Source organism: Cupressus sempervirens, chromosome 4 (assembly GCF_028749045.1).
Source record: "Cupressus sempervirens isolate cs-2001-9-10 chromosome 4, ASM2874904v1, whole genome shotgun sequence".
Taxonomy (NCBI): domain Eukaryota; kingdom Viridiplantae; phylum Streptophyta; class Pinopsida; order Cupressales; family Cupressaceae; genus Cupressus; species Cupressus sempervirens.
The window spans coordinates 648730055-648756664 of record NC_143121.1 but is presented as its reverse complement, the minus strand read 5'-3'; the positions used below and the strand labels follow the sequence as shown (position 1 = coordinate 648756664).

General features: G+C 33.8%; 1 protein-coding gene across 4 annotated transcripts in view; it reads right to left on the bottom strand.

Annotated features, from left to right (window-relative positions):
• Positions 1-5847: 5847 nt before the first annotated feature.
• The window catches only part of ALN (allantoinase), a 264097-nt gene continuing 243334 nt past the window's right edge, over positions 5848-26610 (bottom strand). For all 4 annotated transcript variants that reach the window (XM_089826352.1, XM_089826354.1, XM_089826353.1 and 1 more), the window contains 3 exons: positions 18058-18168; positions 10847-10945; positions 5848-6258 (listed from right to left, as the gene is read on the bottom strand). In XM_089826352.1, coding sequence (XP_089682478.1) covers positions 6133-6258; positions 10847-10945; positions 18058-18168 — 336 coding nt within the window. In that variant the 3' untranslated portion in view covers positions 5848-6132. The remainder of the gene's footprint in view (positions 6259-10846; positions 10946-18057; positions 18169-26610) is intronic.

Here is a 26610-nt window from a genome sequence, read left to right as displayed (position 1 = left end):
ACACCATAAATGTTAACTAGGGAAACCCTTGATCAGAGGAAAAGTCCTGGAAAGCTCCTTGTAAACAAATTGGCTCTATTAGGCTAATGAAATACGATCAGTACATATGAGTCCCTATTAGAAGACTTTGAATCCTTGTTAGGAGATTCCAACCCTATTGAAAGCTATGCCAACACTGTTAGGAGTTGAAAGGAGGACAATTGAACCCACTATCCAAATAGCCTCAAAAGCAAACTTCACTAGACAATCTTTTGGATAAGCATATCCATGATCTTTGAACTGACTAAACAACAACTCCTTTTCCAATCCAGTTCCTTTGAAGCTCACAATACATCCTTAACATCAATCTCTTCGTTTACATTCACCAAGTTCACATTCAAATTTGCACAACGATCTAATTGATCAATACAACACTTTACCACAAGGAAATGACCTTTTCTTTATGCAAAGTCCTAAAACAAGTATTGAGTCGGCCTTGAGGCTTTCCCAATGTACAATATAATATATGAAAACATTAAGATGTTACAATATACACTATATTATAATTATACTCTTTCTTCAAAGATCTTTGCAATAGTTAGCTCACAGAAAAATATCCTCTTAATAGTCTTCGCCAAACCTCACAAAATGAACGTCTATTTTCACAATCTGGAATATAGCATCTTCAACATGTCTCTAACCTTCCTCTAAGCTCCCTTAACTAGATTACATCTTTGTTAAAAGATATAATCAATTTACCAATAATCACTTTCTAGAAATTCTCTTTGAAAGCTACCTTCCATAAGCATTGCATAACTCAGTCATAGCTCCAAATTTCTTTACGCAAATTAGCACATCTCTAAAAATGTACTTAAATGCGCAAAACACAACTCATAATCCTCTAACTGCATTGAATGCATCTACTTTTGCAACTCTGGGAATCTTCACAAAATAAGGTATATGTTGACATCAATGACAAATACTATAATGAATGCAACACATAAGCTTTGAATCATGTCTCCAACAATGCCATGATACTCCCCCATAGAAACACCATCAACATTCATGCTAACACACCTTTAGGCTTTCCATCTCACCTTTAGCCCATGTCCCTTGCAGACCATTTGGGCCAACTTTTGATGTGTTCTCCTTGAGACCTCCATCGGCTCTACAATAGACACATGGAAGTCCTTTCACCACCATTTTTTTTTTCTAGAGATGGTTAGCATTTTTCCCATATGCATTGGCAAATTTTGGGATTTGGTTGGTGGCTTTTGCGAGGGTTTAGGTTTTTTTCTTGACATTGGAGGCTCTTTTTTGCTAGCAATTGTGAATTTCTTGTTGGCCACTAGCTTTTTCATAGCGCCAACCCATTTTCACGATGACTGATGAATTTTTTCACTGCCTTGGTGATTTGGATTTTTTTGTCACATGAGGAAATTTAATGCTACTGATTATTTTTATTGGTGTTGACACATTTTCTTGCAATGAATGAATTTTTTGCTTGTTGAGGGGGTAATTTCTAACATTTTTTTTGCCTTGATGACCCATTTGACCATTAAATCCAAGTTCGTCATTCGCTAGTGTTAGCACTACATCAACATGTTTGTTAATTCTTATGACTATATTTAGACATGCCTTCAATTGTGTGCTCATATCTTGGGCATACAAACTCCATTTTCCACAAACGAGATATCGTTGGAATGCTGGTTCCAAGCTCGTCACAATGGAATATGTATTTTTCAATTTTGATATTTTTTTATAGCATTTTTCGTTGTCAAAGTCTAGAGTTCATTTTTGCACTCTAGGATACATATCTTGAGCACTTGATCTTTGTTTTGGGAAAACTTTATAAAGTGCCATATTCCTCTTGTATTATTTTTCAATTGTTTGCCTTGTTTTGCCTTCTGATTCGAGCGGTGTCATCCAACGACACTCATACAAATTTATGTATTCTTGGGATCAACATATCTTGTGCCTTACTGTACATGGACTACTTTCATTAAGTGCCATGAGGGGTTGATGTTTGCCTTTGTTCTCCATCTAGCTTTGTCGGTGAATATTCCTTCCAAGACATTAGCTTCATGACTTGTCTGAGATTGATATTGTTGAAAAGATGGTTCCAAGCTCGTTGTGATAGTATATGCATTTTTAAGTTTTGATGCATTTTTTATGATTTTTTTCACTATCAAATTTAGGGGTTCATTTTTGCACTCTGAGAGACATCTTGAGCATCCGATCTTTAGTTTGGAAAAACTCTATATCATTGGAAAGCTTGTTATGTGCTCTTTTTATCGATGTTGGGTGTTTTTCCATATTCTTTTCTAAGTACATTCTATTCATTTTTTTGCATTTTTGCACTGGTGGATATCTTTGTCGTTTTAGGTCTTGGGATCATTTTCGTTGCTTGGGTTGTATGATTTGTTGTACCAGCCTTATGTCTCTTTTGGTTTTTGTAAACATCTATTGTATGCATTTATGCAAACACACTGAGATAAAGTGTCATATTCCATCTATATTATCGCTTCAGTTGTTTTGCCTTGTTTTGCCTTCTAATTTGAGTAGTATCATTTGAGGACACATACAAATTACTATTTTCTTGGGATCTACCATATCTTGTACCTTATTATATATGCACTACTTTGATTAAGTGGTATGAGGGCTAATGTTTTGCCTTTGTTTGTCATCTACTTTTGTCGAGTAAGTGTTCCTTTCGTGACATTAACCTCATGATGTGTTTGTGATTGATCACCTTAGTACACTATTATTTATTTAACTGTGCATCTTGATCGTTGTTCCTTGACATACAATTCTTATTGGTCCACTTTTCTAGTTGCTTGTCACCTCACCTTTGTTTGCATTAGGTGGGATTCTTTCATTGGTTCTTATGCTTCCTTGGTTCAATCGAGTGAGCTATCTATTTAGTATTTGTTCCTATGTACTAGGAATATGTAGTGGATGGGTACCTATGCATTTCAGTGGGATAGAGCACTTACCATATGAACACTTCTCTTTCCATTCCTACTTTGGATGAGCCTTCCATGTTTGATTGATCCACTCCACGCTTTGGTATTTTATGTCATTTCTATCTTCAAGTTTAGTTGTTTCCCTTTGTGTGCCTCCTGATTCAAGTAGTGTCTTGTAAGGGCACTCATGTAGATTATCGTCTTCTCTACCTAGTTAGGTTCTATTTTAGTTGAGGTTCTTCAAATCAACAATTATTTTTCGACATAGCTTTGTAGGTTCTTTATGATTAAGTGGCATTCTTCATGATTATCCTTTTATTCCTATCTTCTGGGACATTCACTAGTTTAGAGACTTTTGTAGTCCTTCATTAGCCTTTTACCATTCTTCCCATCTCTTTTTGGAGTAGGGTTTTTCCTATGTGGTTTTCTCTATTTCTCCTCTTTACAAAGATTTGGTTGTGTTTGGGTACCTCATCAGGCCTTGTTGCTAGGACCCAAATTTACTTTCAATAGTAGTTTTTAGGTTTTTAGCTACTCCCTAAGTTTATCTTAAGGGAGGATGTTTGTTGCCAAAACCCAAATTTACTATCAGTAGTAGTTTCTAAGTTTTTAGCTACTTCCTAAGTTTATCTTAAGAGAGGGTGTTAGAGTAATAAGATATTTTCTTCTTATCTCTAATTTTTTTAAGCTAAACTTTAGACATATAATAATTAATTCTTTTATTAATTATTATAATGCAAACCTAAGTTAGTTACCTTTTAGGGTTTTAATCTCCTTTATAAGGATGCATCTCTCTTTGTAATTTACATTTTTTGATTGAATAATAATTTCTCTTTTGCACATCAAGAATGTTTCATCTTCTATGGATCTGTGAATTCAAGCCTCCATAGCTTTGCTTCTCTCTTTCTATGATAGGTGTTTGCATGCAAGTGATTCTTGGGAGCTATGGGTTGAGCTTTCCTCAACTTCAACAAGTTGAACCCAAGAACCTTAACCTAAGTCTGAATTAGAACCAACTTAGGATTAAATTGTTTTTTTATTGTAAAATTGTCTTTTGTTTGGCTAGGATGAACTTATGTGATGAGGGATTGCAAGGTATGTATTTCACCACATTACATTTTTCCCTCAGTTTAGCAAGCATATATAGCCTAACACATATGTGAGATAAAGTAGTAGTATAATTTTGAAAAAAGATTTCATTAGGTTGCATAGAGAATGCCAAATCTTTCATCCATGTGGATTTGTCCAAGAAAGAGTGGCATGCCTAATCTGCATAAACCTATAATGTTAAATTACAAATTCACTACAAACATGTTAACCACAAACAATTAGGTTAGACGAAAAATAGGCACAATAAATCTCTTTGGACCCATAGAAGACATTGATGGGTATGACTAGCAAGTTGTGTTATGTTAGAAACCATACAACAAACTAATTGACCCATGACCACTGCAAACTGCATTGTAGAACAATTGCAGAAAATAGGCAAGACACATATTACTATTCAAAGAAAGACAATTTACACCAAACCTTATGGGATCAAAGAAAATCATCCACCATTAGTTCCTTAAGACAAGCTATCAACATTTGAAGAACCTATTTTCTCAAGTCCTCTTAAATCTAATAAGACTTTCAATGTTGTTATCAAGTAACTTATATGCATTTGGCAAACACATAAATTCACACAACCTATTTAATATAGTTTAGTAACATGTCATGATGATATTAAATTGGTAAATGTAGAGATTTAAGGATTAGATTTACAAATTTACAAATTTAAAATAATTATAAATGTCTTTTTGTACCATCTAAGTTGACCGATTTAGAGTCCCCAAAAAATTCATGATAGAAAAGTTCCAATGTTTGATCAAGTAACTACTAAACAGTTTGTTATAAAAGCAATATAAACATGAAATATCTTATTGCTATTTGATGATTGCAGATTTATAGGGTTTTAACTTTTACTGAGAATACTGAACAGCTAGTTGGCTGAAATAAACTTGAACCAGATTACTTGTAATTGTGAAGTCACGCCTAAACACCAAGCCAAGAGAAATGCAGAGATGGTGCATCAAAGGAAAATGATGGTATCGAATTTGGTGCATATTTATTTTCTTGCATTTAGTTATGTGTATTAGCATTGATCTAAGATAAGCTTAGGGTACACGACAGCTATTTGGCTGAAATAAACTTGAACCAGATTACTTGTAATTGCGAAGTCACGCCTAAACACCAAGCCAAGAGAAATGCAGAGATGGTGCATCAAAGGAAAATGATGGTATTGAATTTGGTGCATATTTGTTTTCTTGCATTTAGTTATGTGTATTAGTATTGATCTAAGATAAGCTTAGGGTACACACCTACTTGGGTAGTCAATATATCTCTTCCACACTAGTAGGGCATATACTTAGGGAGACACTACGCATCACAGTTTCCTCGTTCGGTGGAGATGTATTACAAATGTGACTACATCTCCTTTCACAGCACATTGATTGTACATTCACAGTATACCCATGTGTAGTTCACACTTGAGCTACCATTGCATATCAATTACATCATATTGTATCCTTTATTTTGGAATATGAATTATATTGCACTTCTGCAATATATAGAATGCTTTTGCTGGTGTGGCTTGTACATGTTGTCAACTTTTGGAAGGGTTTGTCTCAAAGCATCAAATTTTATACCATATCTTACATAGCATCAAAGCAATCTATACCAAATTTTATATTTTAGAGCTCTTTGGAAGGAAAATCTAATTTAATGTTTAAAATTTGAAATAGTTAATGATTTCCTCGGAGGAGATGTTTACAACCCAAATTTAGATTTCTTTAATGAATTTTAATTATAAATAATTATATAAAAAACAACATAGTTCAGATTGCAAGCTGGTTGCACAATGTTTACCTCAATAAAAATATTATCTTTTTAAGCAACAAGGATAGAAACACTGCTGGTAGTTGGAGAATGACAACCCTTTCCATTCTTGGAGTATATAATAAGTGTAATTTTCTTTTTGACATTGTGCATGTTTAAAAATAGACATAGCTAATGTTTTCTGAGAGATGTTTAGAGGCCAATTTTGAAATTTTCCCAGGAAGTTCATAATCATACATAATATTAAGAAAAAATATGGTTGGATTTGCAAACTGAGTGCATGATGTTTACCTCAATTAAAATATTCTCTTTAAACAGCAAGAATAGGAACACCACATGCAGTTGAGGCATGAGAACCATTCTCATAAACCATGTTTCCTCTCACAAAAGTGGTAATGACACTTCCAAATAAATGCTTCCCTGCATATGGTGTAATCTGTTTCAAGGAAGTTATTTTCAGCATATCACAAGAATTGCACAAGAAAAAAATATCTAATGTTTATCATCTAAAGTAGTTTTAGAGAAATTTTGACATGGTTAACACGAGAAAACAACCAAAAATATCACTGAAAATTCCTCCATCAGACTCACTGAATCTAATTCCATATCAGTGTTAGAACTACGTCTCAAAGGAAATGAATGAACAACCTCCTTAGTGGATCCAATGGTTCCCTTTATCTTTTCCCAGCCATAGGATAGTCAAATGATTATTGCCTTCATATGTTTCTTATGAGCACTGGTAGTTTGAAGTGCGCGAAATACAAAGACAAAAACCCAACCAATGAAATTTTATGTGTGCTATAGTTGCAATCTTCTTATGAATTATTGTCTATAGAAGTATGAATTAAATGAAGAGACTAAATATGCCAAAACAATATCATTTACCAATTAGTTATATGACTTATTTGATGATTTTATTCAATAAGAAAGAACACGATAGAAGTGATATGGTACATTATGCCACAGTGGAGGGGCATAGCACATACACAAGAATGTACATTTATATTACATGAAAGTCACAAATTCCAATGAAATGTTAATTTAGGTGTCCATTGGAAATGCCCATTCATCTTATAGAGTCCCAATATTCAAGCATTATTTGAGCAGTTATGCATTGCATATATATTGACATGATTATCTAAACTGTTTGTGGTTACCCTTCCCCACAATCAATTCTTGAATGTATGAATGTTGAATCTAAGAACGCTTGTAGGTTCTAACTCCCAACTTGTACTTTCACTCAACACATTTAATCAAATAGTTGACTATTGTAATATCCCTTGCCAATTCTGAACTCAAAATGTTGATTAGAGGCTCAAGGAATATCGTCAAACACATTGCATACAACCTCTTTACTTGTTTCAATGTTTCAATTTTGATAATGGTTGCTTAAAATGAAGTCATGTGTGATTTAAATGCTTTCAAATGGTAAGTAAGATGTCTGGGCAAAGAACCACAATGCAAATGCAATTCTTTTCATCTTTTGAATGCAAATAGATAACCCACACAATGGAAATATGCACCTACAGTAGCTAGACATTAATTCAAAAGTTGGCATGCAAACTAAATATAAAAGAGCCCACTCATGACTCAAACTCCTTGGAAATTTAACGAATTGATGATGAACATGCATCTATATCAACATTGGCATTTTAACAAACACCTTTGTCTGCAATCTAGAAATATATGGCAGCAGCACTATGAAGTATTTTGTTATTAATTCTCATGCCAAATAGTTACAAAGATATAACATGTGTAATTCCTTAACTTATGATAGCGAAATTAAAGAGCATGTTATGTAAATGTTTGCTGCAAATGATGGTCTCCACCATAGTTTGCAAACTTGGACTCAGAGAGTACTTGGGAAACCCAAAATTTTCAACTCGGCAAAAACTCTTCATATGCTCGACAAAAACTTAGGGAAAACTTGGCAACTCGCTAAGTACTAAAATTTAAAATCTCTTAAAGAAACACATATTCTTTGTACAATTCAATTACAAATTGACATCTCAATAGAGAAAACACGTAGTTTTACAGCAGTAACATCATGTGAAAAATACATCTTATTTGGTGTTTTCCTTGCATCGAGATTTTTACCTACGTTGTTTTACATGTATAAATATGTGAGAGTTAAACTTGAGAGTACTCGCCCAGCAAAAAAAAAAAATGAGAGTACTCAGAAACTCTGAGAGTACCCGCAAAGTTTGCAAACTATGGTCTCCACTATGCAACACATATAATCTGCCAATTTAACATGTCCCTATTGCAGCTGTATATAATCTGCCAATTAAATGATTGATTTCCTCATGTATAATGACAGCCAATATGAATCTCTATGTCTGCAATAGATATACCGTCCAATCCTTCAAACCCTACATGCACTTATAATTTGACTTTATAATCATTAAATGTCCCTTTTATAACAAAAGCCACGTAGTGGCTAGTATTTTCCTATTGATCAATTATAGTTATAGTATTCAATAAATAACTAGCACAAGCACCTAAGGAGGTTCAAGGGATAAGCCAATAGGAAATTATAGTTGGAATTTATGTGAAAAATTAGATTTTCTAAAAAAAATATAAATTTTCTAGATTATTTAAAATAACAACCAGAGTTTGGGGTAAGAAGTTAATAGATTATGGATGGGTGGATAAGCAATGGTAAATTAGGTGTGGGAAGTGGAAAACCTTCAAAGGAATTCAAGCTCATGTTACACAAAAGGCAAAACTAATGAAGATGCTTCAATCTTGTGGGACAATGTGGACTAGTCACAATGATGAAATCCACTAGGGGGCTACTTGTGATGGACAAATACAAGGTTAGAATTGGTTACAAGGTCTAGGAGGTAGTAATTGAAAACCCATTATAGCCAAAATAATTGCTATGGGGAAAAGATTGGATATCATGAGTCTGGATTGACGTCCTCTATGCTGTATCACAGGGTTCGCCAAATTTTAGCCATGAAGTTTGAAATTCGGTGAACTCCAAAACAGCATAAAAAGTTCACTGAAATTCGACTAAGATTTGTATGGAAATATACCTAGCAATATCTTTAAAGAGCATTTTTGGGTTTTTTCACCTTTTTCCCTTCCCTGCACAAAGGTGTGTTTTTCTTCATTTTTTGGGCAATAATCGCATCACATGTTATCCTCACTCAAATGGTTATAGAAAAAGATCTGAATTATGGAACTGGGGATTCTACTATGTTTAAAAAAAAAGATAAAAATGATGGTAAGAACTCCCTATGGAAAGGAGACAAGATATTCTTTTGGGAAAAAGGAAAAGAAGATTGAATTTGTTTGATTCCTTGGAATTAGGCGAGACAACCTCCCACTTCATCTGGTACACCTCATGTAACAATCAGTCATTGAATGAGAGGATCTATTATAGACTTGACAAATTCCATGACAGCAGAAACTACTGTTCTTTCAATGGACCCCAAGGTGAGCATCCTATATTAGTTGTTCCTACAATGTCTGATCATTCTCCCATTGTTACCTCTGTCACCTTTAAAAGGTCATCTTCTCCTTTGAAGCCCTCTTGATCTTTCTCTTTCTTCTTCCTTTCTCAAGGATCCAGTCTGCCTAAATGATATCAAATCTGCCAGTATCTTTTTCAAAAGCTCTAAATGAACAGACGAATCCTTTGCACATTTGGGACTCTCTTGTGGAAGTTTGGAAGATTCTCTTCAAGGTAGTTGGCAAAAAGAAAGCTCTTGATGGGAATAAAACAGTTAATCTATTGCATCACAAGCTTTTGGTTCTAGGAGGTCAAATGCAAGACAACAGTCCCGAGGAACAGATCAAGGCTAGGTTTGTTAGAGCCAAGTCCCTTTTCAGAAAAATACATTATTACAAATTCCAGAGTCAAAGGGTCAAAGCCAAGATGAATTGGTTGCAGGAAGGAGATAGAGGTTCCAAGTACTTTAATTTGATTGAATATAAGGAAGTTAAAGAGATAATAACATAGCCTATCATGGACAGAATGAACCTATATTCTTGAAAAGGATTTTCATTCTTTCTTCGCTTTACCTCAGAACATAACAGTAAAAATCTGGAGGCTAGGGAATTTTGTCTGAAAATGATTCCAAAAAGAGCTAGTGATGAAGAGCTTAGATCCTTAACATGGATATCTCCGTCCAAGAAGCTGAGAACACTATTAGGTCTCTTTCCAATGACAAATCTCTTGGGACAAATGGTCTCACTCCTGAATACTATGAACTATAAAGAGAACATTGAGTGGATAGGGATTCAACTTTTTGAGCTCTACAATGATGCATTTCATAATAATTCTTTAGGGGTGAACATAAATAAGGGCATTAATAATCCTGTACCAAAAGAGATGGAAAAAGCACTGGTAAGAAATTGGAGGTGCATCACATTGTTAAATGTATCCTATATAATTCTAGCAAAAATCTTAAGCTAGAAGGCTGACAGAGAACTTGGGAAATGTTGTATCAGTTACTCAAACATGATTCACTAAAGTGAGATACATCCATGAAAACCTTTTAATGACCTTGTAAGCAAGGTTCATTAAAGATGTTCTTGTTCATGTAGATGAAAAAAATACTACATCACTCCTACCCACAAAATAAATCCTGATATTTATTATCTCAGAAACGATTGAAATTTAGGACAACGCAAAATTGATTATGATTTGGAGCCATGTAAATGACAAACTAAGCATGAGAAGAAAATAATTCTGAAAAATTAAGCACAGAAATGGCATCATATACAAGTTTTTAGAATTATGAATATCCTACCTGTTGCATCATAAATCATGATGTTCATTGCGATAAGTCCTCAGAGGCAAAAATGTCAAAAATGAAGTATAATAAATTTCAAAGTCTTTTATAAGCTTCTATTTTGATTGTTTATCCAAAATGTAAACATGGTTGAATTAATCAAATAGCATTTTTCTCTGAAATATCTAGTATTGTTTCTACAAAAAATAACATTATCCGACTAGAATGTTTTAGAGAGAGCAAAAATGAGGAGGGTGGGAGAATGTTAACTGTACTTACCGGGTGTTTGTGATATATGGTATAGTTTTCACCAATCTGAATTTCATTTTCTGGATCCCAAACAACAATATCAGCATCATTTCCAGTCACAATTGTTCCCTGTTTACAATATACGTCAAAGTTGATTAGAGGAGAAAACCATAAGCCGATGCATATTATTAAGCAATAAGACTCTTGATTTGAAGAACTGTTTATTGATCCCACCTTCAAGTTTCAACTTATACAAGCAGATTTTCAATTCTGCATCATTAAATTAAATTTAAGTTGAATCATAAAACAATGCAATTAATACAATTCTCTAAAAATGAAAGGGAACTGGAGTAGATTTTCAAAGAAATAACTACTCACATAATATGGATAAAATCTAGGTTCAATATTAGAAAGTAATGCACGTTTCATAAGAGCATGTGCATTTCTATGTAGACAACTGAAAAAAATTGCATATGTTTTCACTACCTTGATTGATTGCTGAAGTGATGTCCCCTTTCAGGAATTGAATAATACTTGAAAATTAAAAATAAATAAATAATATATTATAATACACAAAACAAAGAGATCATAAAAAGTGGATAGTATCTATCCATTAATCAGATATGAAACCAAATCCTGGTCATAACAAGATGTGATTAAAAGGAATGATTAATAATCTTATGATCTTTGCCAAACAGGTGGATGATACATCACAAACATATTGGTCACATACATCCAATGAGAAAGAATAGGGTATGCAACTAACTACTCTGAATACTAAAAGACTCAAGTAAGCATGCCTTCAATCGTTAGCATACAAGATATATTGGATAAATACAGACCAAGGGATGAGCAGAGATATGTTAAGTCAAGCATCATCCACTACACAAATGGGAAGATTAGTATTGTTAAAGAATGTCCCCTTCGAACAATAATATTATCAATATGTTCCAAGTGGATAGTCAGCAACTAAATAGAGGCAGCGATAAGATATTAATCCCAACATGAGGGAGGAACATGATATGCTAATGCAGTATTAAGGGGTTAAGGATATAACATCAATCAAGGGAGAAATTGCGATAAAAGATTATAATGGCTAATGATGTGAAGTATGGCGTAAGAACATATGAACATTAATACGATACATGACCCTTCCTAAAATTGCAATTAACATTTGAATAATATCAATCAATTCAAATAAATACCAGCCAACAACATATATGCTGGAGTAATTGGTAAGATTAATATGCCTTGATAATAACCGTAAGCTCATAAAAGCAACAAGTCAATATCATTGACGTAACAGACCTGAAGGCAGGGTCACTAATAATTAAGTTTAAAACAATCCACAAAGACCACACTTATACTAATAACCTTAGCATAATAAAAGCTGATTGGTTATGAATGGCTACTTGGTAAGAGTTGTGACCTTCCAACCATGAAGCAATGCAACCCTTTCCACTTCCAAGCTACAAGGATAGGAAGGAATGATAAGTAGAAGACTACTTCAGCACATCCATATCAGCAGCAAACAAGAGAAAGGAAACTCATTGTTAGAGGAATCATGGGTTATTTCTTTTCGGAATCATGGGTTATTTCTTTTCATACTTTCATCCTAATTAGACAATACAAGTGAGCACTCAGGCTTTGAAAAATCAGATTACATACAATTAAGGAGCAACATCAGGAAAGGAACCACCACTTTTCATTTATCTAATATTCAAACCAGAAACATCACAATAAGCTATACTTGAAAAAATCTTATAAATACAATTTTCATATTATAGACCTCAATAACATTGCTATAAACAATATTGAACATACTTATATACCTATAGAGACATTTTGATAAATAAATAACATCACTATAAATGAGATTGAATATATTGGCATACTCATACAGACAAATCAGCTAAATTGCTGAATTGAATTTGGGTAGGAGAATCTAATTTTGCAGATTCGTGAATTTATTTTTCCCATTATGATTCGTATGGGTGTGTGTGTGTGCGTGCGTGAGTGCATGTGCGCGTGTGCGTGTGTGTGTGTGAGAGAGAGAAATATATATAATAAGGGTTGTTTTACAGTTTGAGGCAAATTAAATAAATCAAATTTCATTAAGTAACATGTTTGGCCCCACCTTTTCCTAGTTTGGCCTGCCGGTGGATTCACAAATGATTCGCCCCAGATTCAGACAAGTCCATATTTGACCCTATGGGTCTGTCTGGATTCAGAGAGGTCCATAGTTGACCCTATGGGATCTAGACAGACATTGTCCAAATCCGGTGCGAATTGATTTGCAAATCTAGATCCAACTTGTGGGCCTGTATGCACAAATTCGGTAACATAGCAAATGAAGGACATGAAGTCATTCCATTGTTATTATATTTACAATCACTTAATATAACAAGTGATCATTATACTCAATGAAATCTTATTAATTCCCTTACACATATATAATTACACATATTAGAGATACCAAGTGACCTTGATTATTGTCCTTTTATACATGTCTTCATTGCATAGAGTCCCATTGTAGATAGCAACTGATAATTGGTGAAATAACTTTACTTGGTTTTCATTCCAACTCTATGACAAAGTAAGAAGTTGAAAGAAGGTAATTGTTTTGAATTCCCCTCCCAACCAGAACAAAGGACATCACATCAAGGAAGCCCTTGACTAAATCTTTTTGTAGTTCATTCCTGTTGCATGACCAAGCTTTAAAATTTATCCCGAACTTAAAATTTGTACTTTCATAAGAACACGTGCATTTCTAGGTAGACAACTGAAAATGATAAAATTGCATATGTTTTCTACAATATTAAATGCTCATAGAAGCCCCTGACTAAAACAATTTGTTGTTCAATACTTGTTGCATGATTCCATGAGGACCAAATATTTCAATCACAATAATTATGGACAAGTTTTATACAACCATTTGAAACCCTAAGGTCAAATCTAAAGTATGAAAAGCATAACTCTTCATTTAAACTTGTAACAAACATGTTAGACAATAAGTATAGTTAACTGTAAGTTCCCATTGGACAAATACTTGTCAAGATATGAATGTCCACATATAGGTGCAAAGATCGGAAGTTGGTACTATTTGACCTATGGTATTAGATTTACAAGTTATAAACAAATTCTTCGTCTTTTTGACCCGAGGGTATGCATTATATTGAAAAGATGGCTTCTAGGTGTCATTTTGGGCATTTTGTGTTATCAGTGATGCCTTTTGGGTGAATAAATGCTCTAGCTACTTTTTGAAGCTGTATGAACCAAGCATTCAAGAAGAATTTGATGAAGTTTGTTTTGATCTTCTTTGATGACATCTTGATTTTGAGCAAGTCCTAAGAGGAACATATGCAATATTCGGAGGTCTCTAGCATTTTGGAGAGTGAATCTCTTTATGCAAAGGAATCCAAGTATGACTTTGGGATGGCCATGTAATCTCGCCATTTTAGTAGGATCCTATAGCTTGGCGTAGTTAGTTCATCACCGCTACCCTTGTGAGCTGACCATTTGATTTGAGGATCTTTGTTGTTGGCTTGCTATTTATATTAAGTTAATTTTGGGCGATTACTATTTTTAGCAATGCAATTGAGGCACCTAGCATTTGGCATCATCTATGTTTGTTGGGTCAATTAATGAAGCTTCATGCTATAAGTTATTTATTGAGACTATCTTAACAAAATCTTTATCATTTTAATGTTATAATTTGAAAGTGTGTGCATGAAGCATCTTAAGTGAAAAGTGTGAAGGAGAAGACAAACTTCATTTTGTGTTATGAAAGAATCTTCATGGGTGAAATTGATCCATTCTTGCCTATTGCTGTTATCACATTGTAAATTTTGCTGCAGTTTTTATATTAAGGGTTTTGCGAGGACTAATTCCTTTCCAATTTGCACTTTGAACCATTGCAAGACATGGTAATGTGTGCTCTGAAATTCTGAGTTTAATTCTGAATTTACTGATTGGAATTTTGGTGCTTTGTATACCAAAATTATCCTATATTTTGCTCAAATTGATCAGGGGTTTTTGGTGCCCAGTTTGCCTTCAAAGATTGTTACCCAGTGTGGGTTTTTGAGGGCGATTGGTTATTGAAATTAGGCATCCACTGGCCTGCATTTATACTTACCAGAATTCTTGATTGGCTGCAACAAGTAGATGTTTATAGCCTGTGATTGCTAGATGTCATTGAGAGGCGTCCATCAAGGTTGTGGTTACTTGATGCAAAGTAGTGTTTGGAATAGGAAGGGCTGCGTTTGAAAGTTTTTAGGCATTTAATGACTTGCATGGGTGACTGTATAATTCTGCAAGTAATGTCACTCTTCTTGGCTATTATATACTAAGTGTGGTGTTGCATTTCATAAGGTCTGCTGCAACATACTTGGCACCATATAAATCAGGTTCTTATTCTTAATTGCAAATTACATGAGACTTATTTGTAATAAAATTGCAAGTGCCCAAATTGCAAATCATTGATTCTATATTGGCATTAGTAGTATTTGTTGTTTTAATTGTTCATTTCAGCATTTCGTATATCTTTGAAAAACAAAAAAAAAAAATATTTCAAATTTATTTTTTTGCAAAAACCAAAAAATGAAAGAAACACATTCTTCAACATACCTACAAAGAGAGCCAACAGGGCTCTTAAAGTGGTGTCATAGTAGTATCCTACTGATTTGCATGGAATAGGGGTTTGTCATGGCACAAAGATTCATACCTAGTATACACTACACCGGCAAAGGTCACAATTCTCCACCTGGTGATGGAGGGCCTGAGATACTAACTCTGGTTTCATCAAGATGCTCAGACTTAGTGCAACTGTCTTGTAGCAAATCGGCCATATCTATGTGTCCCTGTGAAGGGTCACCAACATCATGTACGCAAGATGGACTGGTGGCTTCCCTAGTACACACGACTATCTTCACCATGATCACCAGTTGCTGAAAACTCATGGTGAAGACTTTTGGGTGTCTCATTTGTGAAAAACTCTAGTTTCCCTTTTTGCATTATTGGTGAGGGAGACTTCTAAAAAATGAATACCATATACCTTGCACAATTATTTAGAGTTGATGGATTCGAGAGTAATGCATCCATCCTTTTTTGATTTTGTCTAAACTTATCCATGCTTTCTATCAAGGCATTTGGTTGCTACCTGAGATTACCCCTGCTATTCCCCTGGTTTCCATATTTACTAAATTTCTTGTATTTGTCTATAACTAAAATAATTACAAGAGTGTTGGCCAGTCAAATAACAATGGGACCAAAATAATAACTTTGTCTCCACTGCACCAAAAAAAAAAATTCCCCACACAGGATAGTAGGACTGCTCTGTAACCACTGTAATGAACCTTGCTGGCTCACTCTAGAATAATGCTGCAGAATTGTTTTTCTTTTGTGAAGTTTGCAATTTTTTTGTTTTTTGAATATGTAGAAATGGTTATAAACTAAGCACAAAATCAAAACTAATTTAGAATGCCAACACAATCATTTCAATTGCATTATTTCAAGTTGCAATTATTACAATGCAAAAACATACAAGCAATAACTTAGTTTATCAAAGAACCTGGTTTGCAAATGGGCACAGGACTTATTTGGTCAGAAAATCATTTTTGCAACAGCTGAAATCCCACGCCAATATCCCTTTGTAAATGCCTTCAGAATATGAACTCAAATAGCTGCCAGCAGATGATGAAACTAAAATAACTTTAACACTTTTTCCATTGAATTTTCTCATTCTCATCATCTAGTATAGGAACAGTATTTTCCACAAAAGAGTCTAATTCTTGTTCTCTAAGTGTCATCATTAATCCGAGTTTCCATGAGACAAAAGTAATGGCACCCCCTAAATTCTATCTTCAAATCTAATTTTGTTCACCATGATTGCTAATTTCCTTTTGATGCTGTTTTATATTTTCAGTAGTTATATTTTCTCTTGGTATTATCTTCAACTTGGCTTTGATACCATGTTAAGGAAATAGGATCTGATTGTAATACCTTTATTTTATTTTATAGCTTGATATAATGAGTTCAATTTCACAGAATCTTCTTAATGGTGTGATTGATTTAATTCCTCTTCCTGATTTGTACAGTTAGATGTTGCTGCCAACCTATAAGTACATCTTTATATTTGCTTGAATATGAAATGCACATATATCTAATTGAGATCGCTGCAACTCGTGGTAATATGGTTTTATGTCTGTATGTTCTAAACGCTGCAGATCTGATTATATATGCATGAATCAAGAAGGCACGTCCCAGGTAGAGACATGTTTCTACGTGGCCCAAGCCATGTAGGGACATGCCCCATGATCCCGACACACCGATTTATAACTTACCATTAAATATATGTTGTTTCAATACAGTGCCTAATATCATTAACTCATGCCGATACCACACGGTGATAACTGATAGTGACAGGTAATTATTTTGCAAAATATATATAACCCAATCTTGTGATAATATAAAGACACATTAACATCATTAAATCGATAGAGGCGTTCAATTGATTTAAATGATAACTGAGCATTGAATCAATCAGGTTGATAACCAATTTAAACTATATATATATAATCAGTTATACTGGTAAACATAACAATTCGATCAAACTGATCTGACCGAAGCTATAACATTAACAAGTAATCTAGTGACTACCTTGTACTCCTTGTTGGAGGCACCTAAATATGTCACAAATGAGACATACATACCTTACCTCCTATGGAATTTGGCAACATATAATGTTAGAGAGTGAAAATATTTGGCAACATAAATTGATTTGTATTACATTCATAAACACAAATAAAAGAGGAGCTACATATGAACAACCATGCTACAGTTCTGTCTTTCTTTGACCATGTTGTTGATATCGTTTCTCATGATATTCATATAAAATGAATTTATAGATATACAAGTGCTCTCTCTGAGTCCAAAAGAACATGTTATTAGTAAACAGTAATAAACTTGAAAGATATTTCTGTCCCATTTCTACTTATGTGACAGTATTCAATATCGTCTGGTGTCCCATTTGAACAAGATTATCCTATCATTTTTTTCAACTTTAGATGCTGTGATTGAACACAAGACAAAAAATAAACTAGCTGTATAGAAAACCAACATTAAACATTAACATGAGGAAAATTTTGTAAAGTTCATTCCAAATAAGAATGAGTTGCAACTTTATCGATCATTAAGTGCACTCTTTCTATACTGGATAATTTGACAATTTTAATTTTCAATACCTTTTTATGTTGACCAGCAAGCTTGGCAGGTCGCTGACTCCATAATTCTGATAGCTGATCTAATTGCAGACCATGCTGCTGCCCATATGACCATGTAACTGGAAGACCAAACTGCATGCCAGATACATTCTAAATATTCAATCCAAGAAAAGGATATCATATGGATCATATTTGATTAGGGTAATTTCATTATATGTTTCCCCTCCAATAAATACTGAGTAAAAAGATGGTGCCAGTTTGGTCTAAGAGGAACTGTTCATAAAAATGCTACTTATTTAACAATAAAACACATTACAGAGGTAAGAATACTATTGCCTGAGATGAAAATAGATGGTTTAACTTAGCATGCATTTATTTGGTTTCTATATCTTCATCAGATCAGCTTAGATGTAGAAATTTATAGACCATAAAGCTGAAACACCAAAGGATGCATTGTGCATTCTGATAACTATAAAATGCCTTTTTCTAACTTGGTCCCATGGTTTTTCAATTAAACTCCAAACAGTAAATTGTCTTATTTTCACATTAAGTTAAAATTTGTTCACACGAGTCTAATACAAAAAAAGCATCATGTCCTTTGATTCTCCAAGTGAGGTTATGATGTAGTTAGGATAGGGGGCCATTCTTCAAATGAATGGTAACCTAGCCCTTGCAGCTGAAAATTAATAGACAACCACAATATTTCAACTTAACAAATTTAATACTCAACTCACATAAAGATTCCAAGAATGAGAATTAATAGACAACCACAATATTTCAACTTAACAAATTTAATGCTCAACTCACATAAAGACTGTAAGAACTCAAACTAGACCCACTCAAATTCCAAGATTCTTTCTTTACACAAGGACTAACTCAAGACTAGGTCAGAAGTAATTTAATACACATGAAAAATAATCATGCAATTTATTCTATTAAGAATTTGATAGAGTCCTACTAAACTAGAGATAAATCATTTGCAATGCAAGATTCATAGGACATATCTCTACCCACGAATTGGATATTTTTCTTTAGCAATAGCTTGTTATGCATGTACTAAGACTTGCAAAATGGCATGTAATGTGTTTCTCCAACTATGGCAGATAAGATAAGCTAAGATAAATTTATTAATGTCCAATGAGAGACCACCAAAATGGTCTAAGGGACTGAAAGCATACAACCAAGGAGACAGCAGACAACAGGAGCACCAAATGATGACAGGGAAAGAGCAAACCAAGAGCTAACAAGAAAAAAAATGAAAGAAAATGAAAAAGGAGAGCCCAGGAGCTTGATAAGATTTTCGCTTGCAAATAGAATGACCCCAACCTACAAAAGTGACATGCATAGGAACTCAAATCCGCCTCTTGAAAACACCCAAACACTTGGTACTTGTAATGCGCCCTTCCGAAGAGTAATTAGGAGTAACCACTTAGCCTATTTATTTCTTGTAGGCTAAAGTCAAGATGTAAATTAATTATTCAATGTTATCCAATAACGTACATTTTAAGAGTAACTATATTTAATTAATTTTAAGGGCTAAGCATTGAACGAAAAACATTAAAGGCACATTATTACTTGTTTTTTAATGAATTATTTAGAGAGGGAACTCTAAAAGGTTTTTGAGAATGTTATATGAGTTGATAAAATGGAGATTTTGGAGCTCATTTCTTCATGCTTGGATTCATCACTGATAATGAATCTATTCTCTTGATTGATATTTATAATTATTTGGTGTCTTCCATGAAATCAATATATATACTAATATCTGTCACTTAAATATGGATCGATATCTAATCGTTTGTCTTTCCCAACTCGTAATCAGTCACTATTTATCAATTGTCTTTGTCATTGATTAGGCATAGTAGTTACTGTGCCATTTCTTAAGATATTGATTAGACTTCATCTACTAACATCATTTAATAATCTACGTCAAATAATTGTTCCCTTGATTGATAAGTTTGCTGATGCAAATGATATTAGTTTTCTTTGGAACTTAGTCATTAACCTATTGTTCCTCCATATACAAATCAGTTGACTTCATGGCCACCAGTTCCTCTAGTCACTCCATATTAAACAATTGTTAATTGGTAGTAAGTCAATTTCATTCTATATGCATCACTATCATTATATTCCCGTTGCTATATGATATCATGACACACCTTAGCATTGATGATCTTTACAACTTCTGAATTCCAATTGTCAGTATTCCTTAGACAATGATTGGCTCCCCAAGGATCATGATTGGTTACACAAAACAAGGCTTCTCAATCTGAAATCATTACTGGAAGATATTTTCTGCTCAACAGTGTCAAATATTGCTTATGATGGCCGACCTTTACCTACACAAGAGGAGTCTTCTAAGATGCACAAAGACTATTAACTCATTTTGATATTGAAAATGGTTCCTCTATTAATCAATGCTTAGCCCATGCTTATTAAGATGGCTCTAACACCATTGAAATGTTCTAGCCTTGTGATAATGATTCATTAATCATATCATATCAGTCTTCCTTTGTTTGACTGGGATATTGCTAAGAATGTTACCAGATCTCCATCCTTCATTTTAATGTATTTCAATAATGATCTTTCAATTCATTTTTACAATTTTGTCTCTTCAAAGACTTCACAATATTGAGATGCTTGGTTGAGATGATGTGAAAAGGATGGGGGCACCATGGTCTCTCCCCCTTCAAAATACTTTCCCACGAGCATTCTTTAAACCATCATTGTTGGATCCCATACTTGGTAGTGCCTTCCAAGCATAACATAGCTTTGTCGAGTAGCCTACATAGTTTGATCAGATTGTATGCATCCTTTAGAAGATTGTTTGTTGAAAACCTCGTCTTAACCCTATAAGAACTTGTACTATACTCTTCGTAGGTCATTTTGATCCCTGGTTTCCAAATTAGTCTTTGAAGCAAATCACCACATTGATGCCACAAAACTTCGATTTTAGTAATCTGATTATCATGCATCTAACCAAAATAGATGTCTATCAGACTTGCTCCATAGAAACCAAATCTCGAACATCTCAAGAACCTCAAAAGATAATCCTAACTTTTCCAACTTATCATGAACATGAATGACCTAGATTGTTGGTAGGAATCACTATCCCTTGGGATGGAGTTAGTAATCTAACTAATTAAGCTCTATAAACTTAGAGATGTTACAATATCCAATCGATATTCTATTGATGTCATTAGAGATATGTTACAATGGTAGTGATACTTATTTTGCATAAGAAATATGTTAAAGAGTGTCTTCTCCTTTCTATCAAACTCAAACAGTAGCTTCTTCTTCTTTTCTCAAATTTATGAATCCTAATCTGAATTGTGATATCTTGTGGTTTGATTGGAGTGTATTTAGTGATAGCATTGTTAGGTCTTCTCACATCCATCCAAGATGGTCTCCATACTTTCTTGATTAAAGATGCACTTGGATCCCAAGTTTTGTGTTCATCTTTTTTGTTGTGTGAGTTCAAAATAGCTTCTTTGATCAATTTAAAGAGTGGGTTGTCATAAGTTTTGTCCACTTTAATTTCAAAAAAGGAATATGATTAAGTTGAAGATTATATTTGCTTCTAAAATCAGACGTATCTTCTTCCAACATTTCTTTATCTAATTTCTTCATATAACATTTCAAGCCATCCTCGTCTCTTTCACTGTCACTAGGTTCCATGAAGTGCTTAATTACAATGCCTTGTCTTCTTGCTAAACAAGTCTCTTATATAATTCTTGAGTTATCATACTTTTCATAATGATTTAGGGTTTCTTGATTTGTAGATGTTTTTCTATCCTTGTTTATTATCTTTTGTTTTTTCATCTCTCCATACCTTCAAGGTCCCCTTTCCTTGTTTATTAACTTCAAGATGATGAGATTGGATACGAGAAGTGACTTATGATTTACTTGTTTACCGTACGGGTAAATTAAAACAATGCATACAGACAATGAAGACGGACACGAACAGCAGAATTATATTCGCATATGCCAGACATACATTATGCTTCATAAGATGAGTAATAGAAGATGGTTTACAATGATCCCAGACGGGATATAAATACTATCCGCCAAACCTTCCCGAAGGAGTTCGTCGGCCTCAAACATTATGTCCGCTACAAACTATTTACCCGTCGGCTACAAAATACAAAACACCGACAATAGTCATTCCGTCGGCTACAGAAACACCTCCGGGACCTTCCAGTCGGCTGACATTACTTGTATTGGAGATACCTCATTTCTTAATCCTTCACTTGGGTAGCATATGCCATATACTCATTAGGATGTAGAGAAGAATTGTGAATGTCATTTCGACTTCTAATTCACTAAATAGGTTTTTCTCAACACATGATCTTGGTGATGAAGTAAATGTAACATCATGATCTCCAAGTTGCCAATTTATTTGTGATGGAGGAGTCACATGAAGAATCACCTACTTCTTGAGATGCTTGATGATCATAGATTGCTTTACCCTTTTTTGGGGTTTCACACAATTGTTCAATTCTATCCACTTTCTTCCCTTGGTGTAATGACTCCCAAAGCTTCCAATGAACTTGGTACATACCAATTTTTGACTCAATTTAAAATGTTCAAATAGCCGTTGAGGTTCACATGAAGTCAGTTGAGAGTTAAATTTGTTATAATCTTGCAAAAAGGTAAGATGGTTAGTCATTATAATTTCATATGAAAATAACATGCTAGTAGGTTATTTATCATGAATTCATGGAATTGAAAAGGCGGTTAGCCATTATGATTATTTATGATTAATAACTTGTTATGGTAATATGATTTAACCGCAGAGAATTTCATTGTAGGGAGCACATCAAAGGCGTGGAAGAATTGTCAGAAAAGAATCGGGCACAGGAGCATCACCATCACTGGCCAAATGAGTATGAATCGTGAATCACCATGGTTGAGGGCCTAGTGACTACATAACAAGATACACAAATTAGACACCCATGAGCTATTAAGTAAATATTTAAAATATTAATCATTTTAACTTAATTAATGTGTACCTCAAATGACTTTTGGTTGACTTTTCCACCACATCATTATAATACATATTTATGTACGTATACATAGACATAAATTAAAGGTGACATCATAATATTATTTTTATACAAGATTTTATCTATTTAATATATACATTTAAATGCATGTACAAGAAGATAAAATAAATCTTCCAAGATGAAACATGTATTTAGATATACATATTTAAAAGGTACGACCTTGGATAAACATTTACTATGTGCCATCTTAATAAGATATATTTATGTGCAAGTAAATAAATATGTTTATAGGCAAGAGCCTACAACACAACGGTAAATTGTGAGCCTCTTATTGGAGAGGTCTTGGGTTTGACTCTACACAAACTTAATAAATAATAATAATAATGAATCTTGGCTTCGGCCTCTTACTGATCAATAAATAAATAAATAAATAAATGTCTATAATAATCTTTTGATCTGTAACCTTCAAGTTCTTTTCCATATTTATTTAATTCTTTTTAAAAACCGAAATGTACACCAGGCATATAATATCGGTGTTCAAGAATACAAATCTTTTAATTCTTTAAGAGTTATGGCTTCTTGGAAGCCTTGGTAGATCAAATGCCTCTATTTATTTGGGAGCGGTGAGAAACCCGAAGAATAGGAAATGATTTCTCCTTCCACACGATTTATGATATACATCTTTAGTTCTTGTCACGTTATTTCCTTTTCATTTTGCCTTTGCTGAAAGTCGTGATTAATAATCACTTTGAGTTTTGCATCCGAAAATACTCCAGAGAAGGAACTAGTTGTTAGTGTCCAGCCAAGGCTCACGTCCAAGGGACCGGCTATTTAAAACCAAGCCAAGGCTCATGTCTTCCATCCTTGGACCAGGTTATGTGGTCAGACTTTCATATTCAGATTGTTGTATGTTTTTCTTAAACTATTTTCCTATTTGCAGGAGGAAGGAATGTGTCATGAAAATTTTGTACATTACTTTTGAATTTCAATCAAATGGATATTCGATAGTCCAATTTCTCTATGTTGTTGAGTCAAGACCAAATGTGCATGATATGTTCATACATCTTTGTTTTACTGAAGTATATCAGAATCGAATTATATCCTTGCAATCTTATTAAGATCATTCTTTGTTATTTGATATACCGGAAATTGCAATGTTCTAACCCCTGGTGGGGCTTAGCAAAAGAGTGGATACTCTAAGATTATAACCACCTGGGACTCACCTAACTATATGGCCAAGAAAAAGGGTGAAGAGGTGAGAAAGGAATCTGCAATAGCATGAAAAAATAATCAGATGTGACATAACAATTATTTATTATTTTAAAAGGAATCATTTAATAGCTCATGCATGTCCAATTCATTCTCTATTGTCAAGTCAAGTGGTGGGATCAAATACCAGGAATGCTCAGTGGTTTAGAAGGTGTTCCACATCTATTCTGGGTAGGGAGGGCTTTTCTAATTAGAGAAAGTGTGGGGATAAGTATAAGGTCAATGGTTGGGTGGTTAAGTCCCTGATAATGTTTCTCTTCTCCAAAAAATGTTAGACGTACATCAGATAAAGATAAGTTGAACATTCAAATATTTATTGGTAACAGGTATTTTTACTTTTATGATATTTATACAAGTAGAAGATAAGATGGATTAATTTATATCGTTGAATTCAGTTATTTCCTTTGATGAAAGCAACCTTTCTCGTCAATGTAATTGGTAACCAGTTAGATCAGTTGATCTTCCAACTGAATATGGAATATATCTATATGCAAGAGATAGGATTGTTATTTCAGTCTTTCATTTATAAGAATAATGATTATGAGCATATCTTTTGATCTTATGTTATTTCCACAGTTAAGCAATCAAAAGAAAAGGAATGATACAATGGTATTTGATGCCCCAAATGATATAGTGGTATCTAATGCCCTAAATGAGATAGTGGTATCTGATGCCCTAAATGATACAATGGTAATCAATGCCCTAATTAATATAGTGGTATTTGATGGTATTCATCATTTGATTTTGATCCTAAGTGGTATTTGTAGACTAATGTGGGTGTTTGCAGAAGTATCCCTAGATTGATTTTGGTTTCGAATTCCATGGTATATAAATTTTAATTTCCATAGTAAATTCATTGATGGTGTTTTCAATTGTTAGTTATGAAATTTCCTTTTAACTGATTGTAACCGTTAATCTCATTTACATGAACATAACTAATATAACTATCTTCCTATGAATATGAAGTAACAACTATATATCTTTGATATGTTAGTTGTTAGTTAAGAACCAGGAAAAGTGGTTGTTACAGAACTTTTGAAACTCTTGATGTCATTTTGTAATCACGATTTTCAATCTTCCCTCTATGTTCCTTAGGTGAGCACTTCATCCTTAATTCTATGTACTCCTCTACGAACGTGTTGTTAAAGATCTCAAACCAATCTTGTCCAAATTGCTTGTGTAGACCCACCAATGTAGGTTCATTACTTTTTCAATGTTCAAATCTAGATGGTAATGTCGGTGTTAGTATTGTCCTTGAACTAGGTGTAGCCATATGCCTAGTTGGAGTTTGAATGACAGTTTACTGATTTCCATTGATATTGCCTCCTTCCTTTGTAATGACCCCTTCTACTCAATAAACTTAAATTGTTCTTTGAAAAGTAAGATCCTTAAGAGTTAAATTCTTGGTAGAATTAATCATATTTAAACTTAACTTGTAAATATCATCGTGAAATACTACTAGTGATTTTGGATAATAGCAATATTCCCCATGTATCAATTTGTGTAATGGATGGTAGATTTATAGCTTCTCGGAGTTTGGACACGATCTACATGGGTCCCATATTGCCCCAACACAAGCGATTTACCATCTGCGATCAAATGAAATGCACATTCCATTTACCATCATTGGCTTATCTATGCCAATATGTATGTGAAAGTACCTTGTTTGGCCTGTTGTGGACCATTTGCTGATGAGAGTATATTTGTACTAGATTTGGTGTGCTTGACCAATGCAAGTTGACTATCACCCCTCACCATTCTTGTTCCACATGAATTTCTGATTCCCTACAAAGCCACGTATGAACATAAATATTTATTGCCCTCGTGTATTTAACTATATCACATTCCACATAATAGTGGACCGTGTATATCCCTTTTTTTTTATTTTTGCCTGTTGGGGCTGAATATGCCATCTGCTTTCCACGTGTCTCGATTGCTGCATGAATCCTTCCATTTATGTGGCAATGATTTCTTTTACTGTTTTGCCTTCGTTGTTTTCCTCTGTCAAAAACTGATGCAATTTGGAGGCCCGTAGTTTTAATTGATGTTTGTTTCTTTGTTTTCTTCCATTGGAAATTATTTGCATTAAATGTATGATTGTTTGTTTGTTGACCTTTTCATTAATCTATCTAATTGGTGTTTTAATTGGGATTTTCTACCCTATTTCCTTGAGAGGTGCTCGATATATATGCTACACATAACCCATGGGTCGCGTCCTTTCGATGATGTGCAACCTAATATGTGTAGGTGACTCGTCTTTATTTGGTGAGTTAGTATTTATCATTAATATTAGTGTACT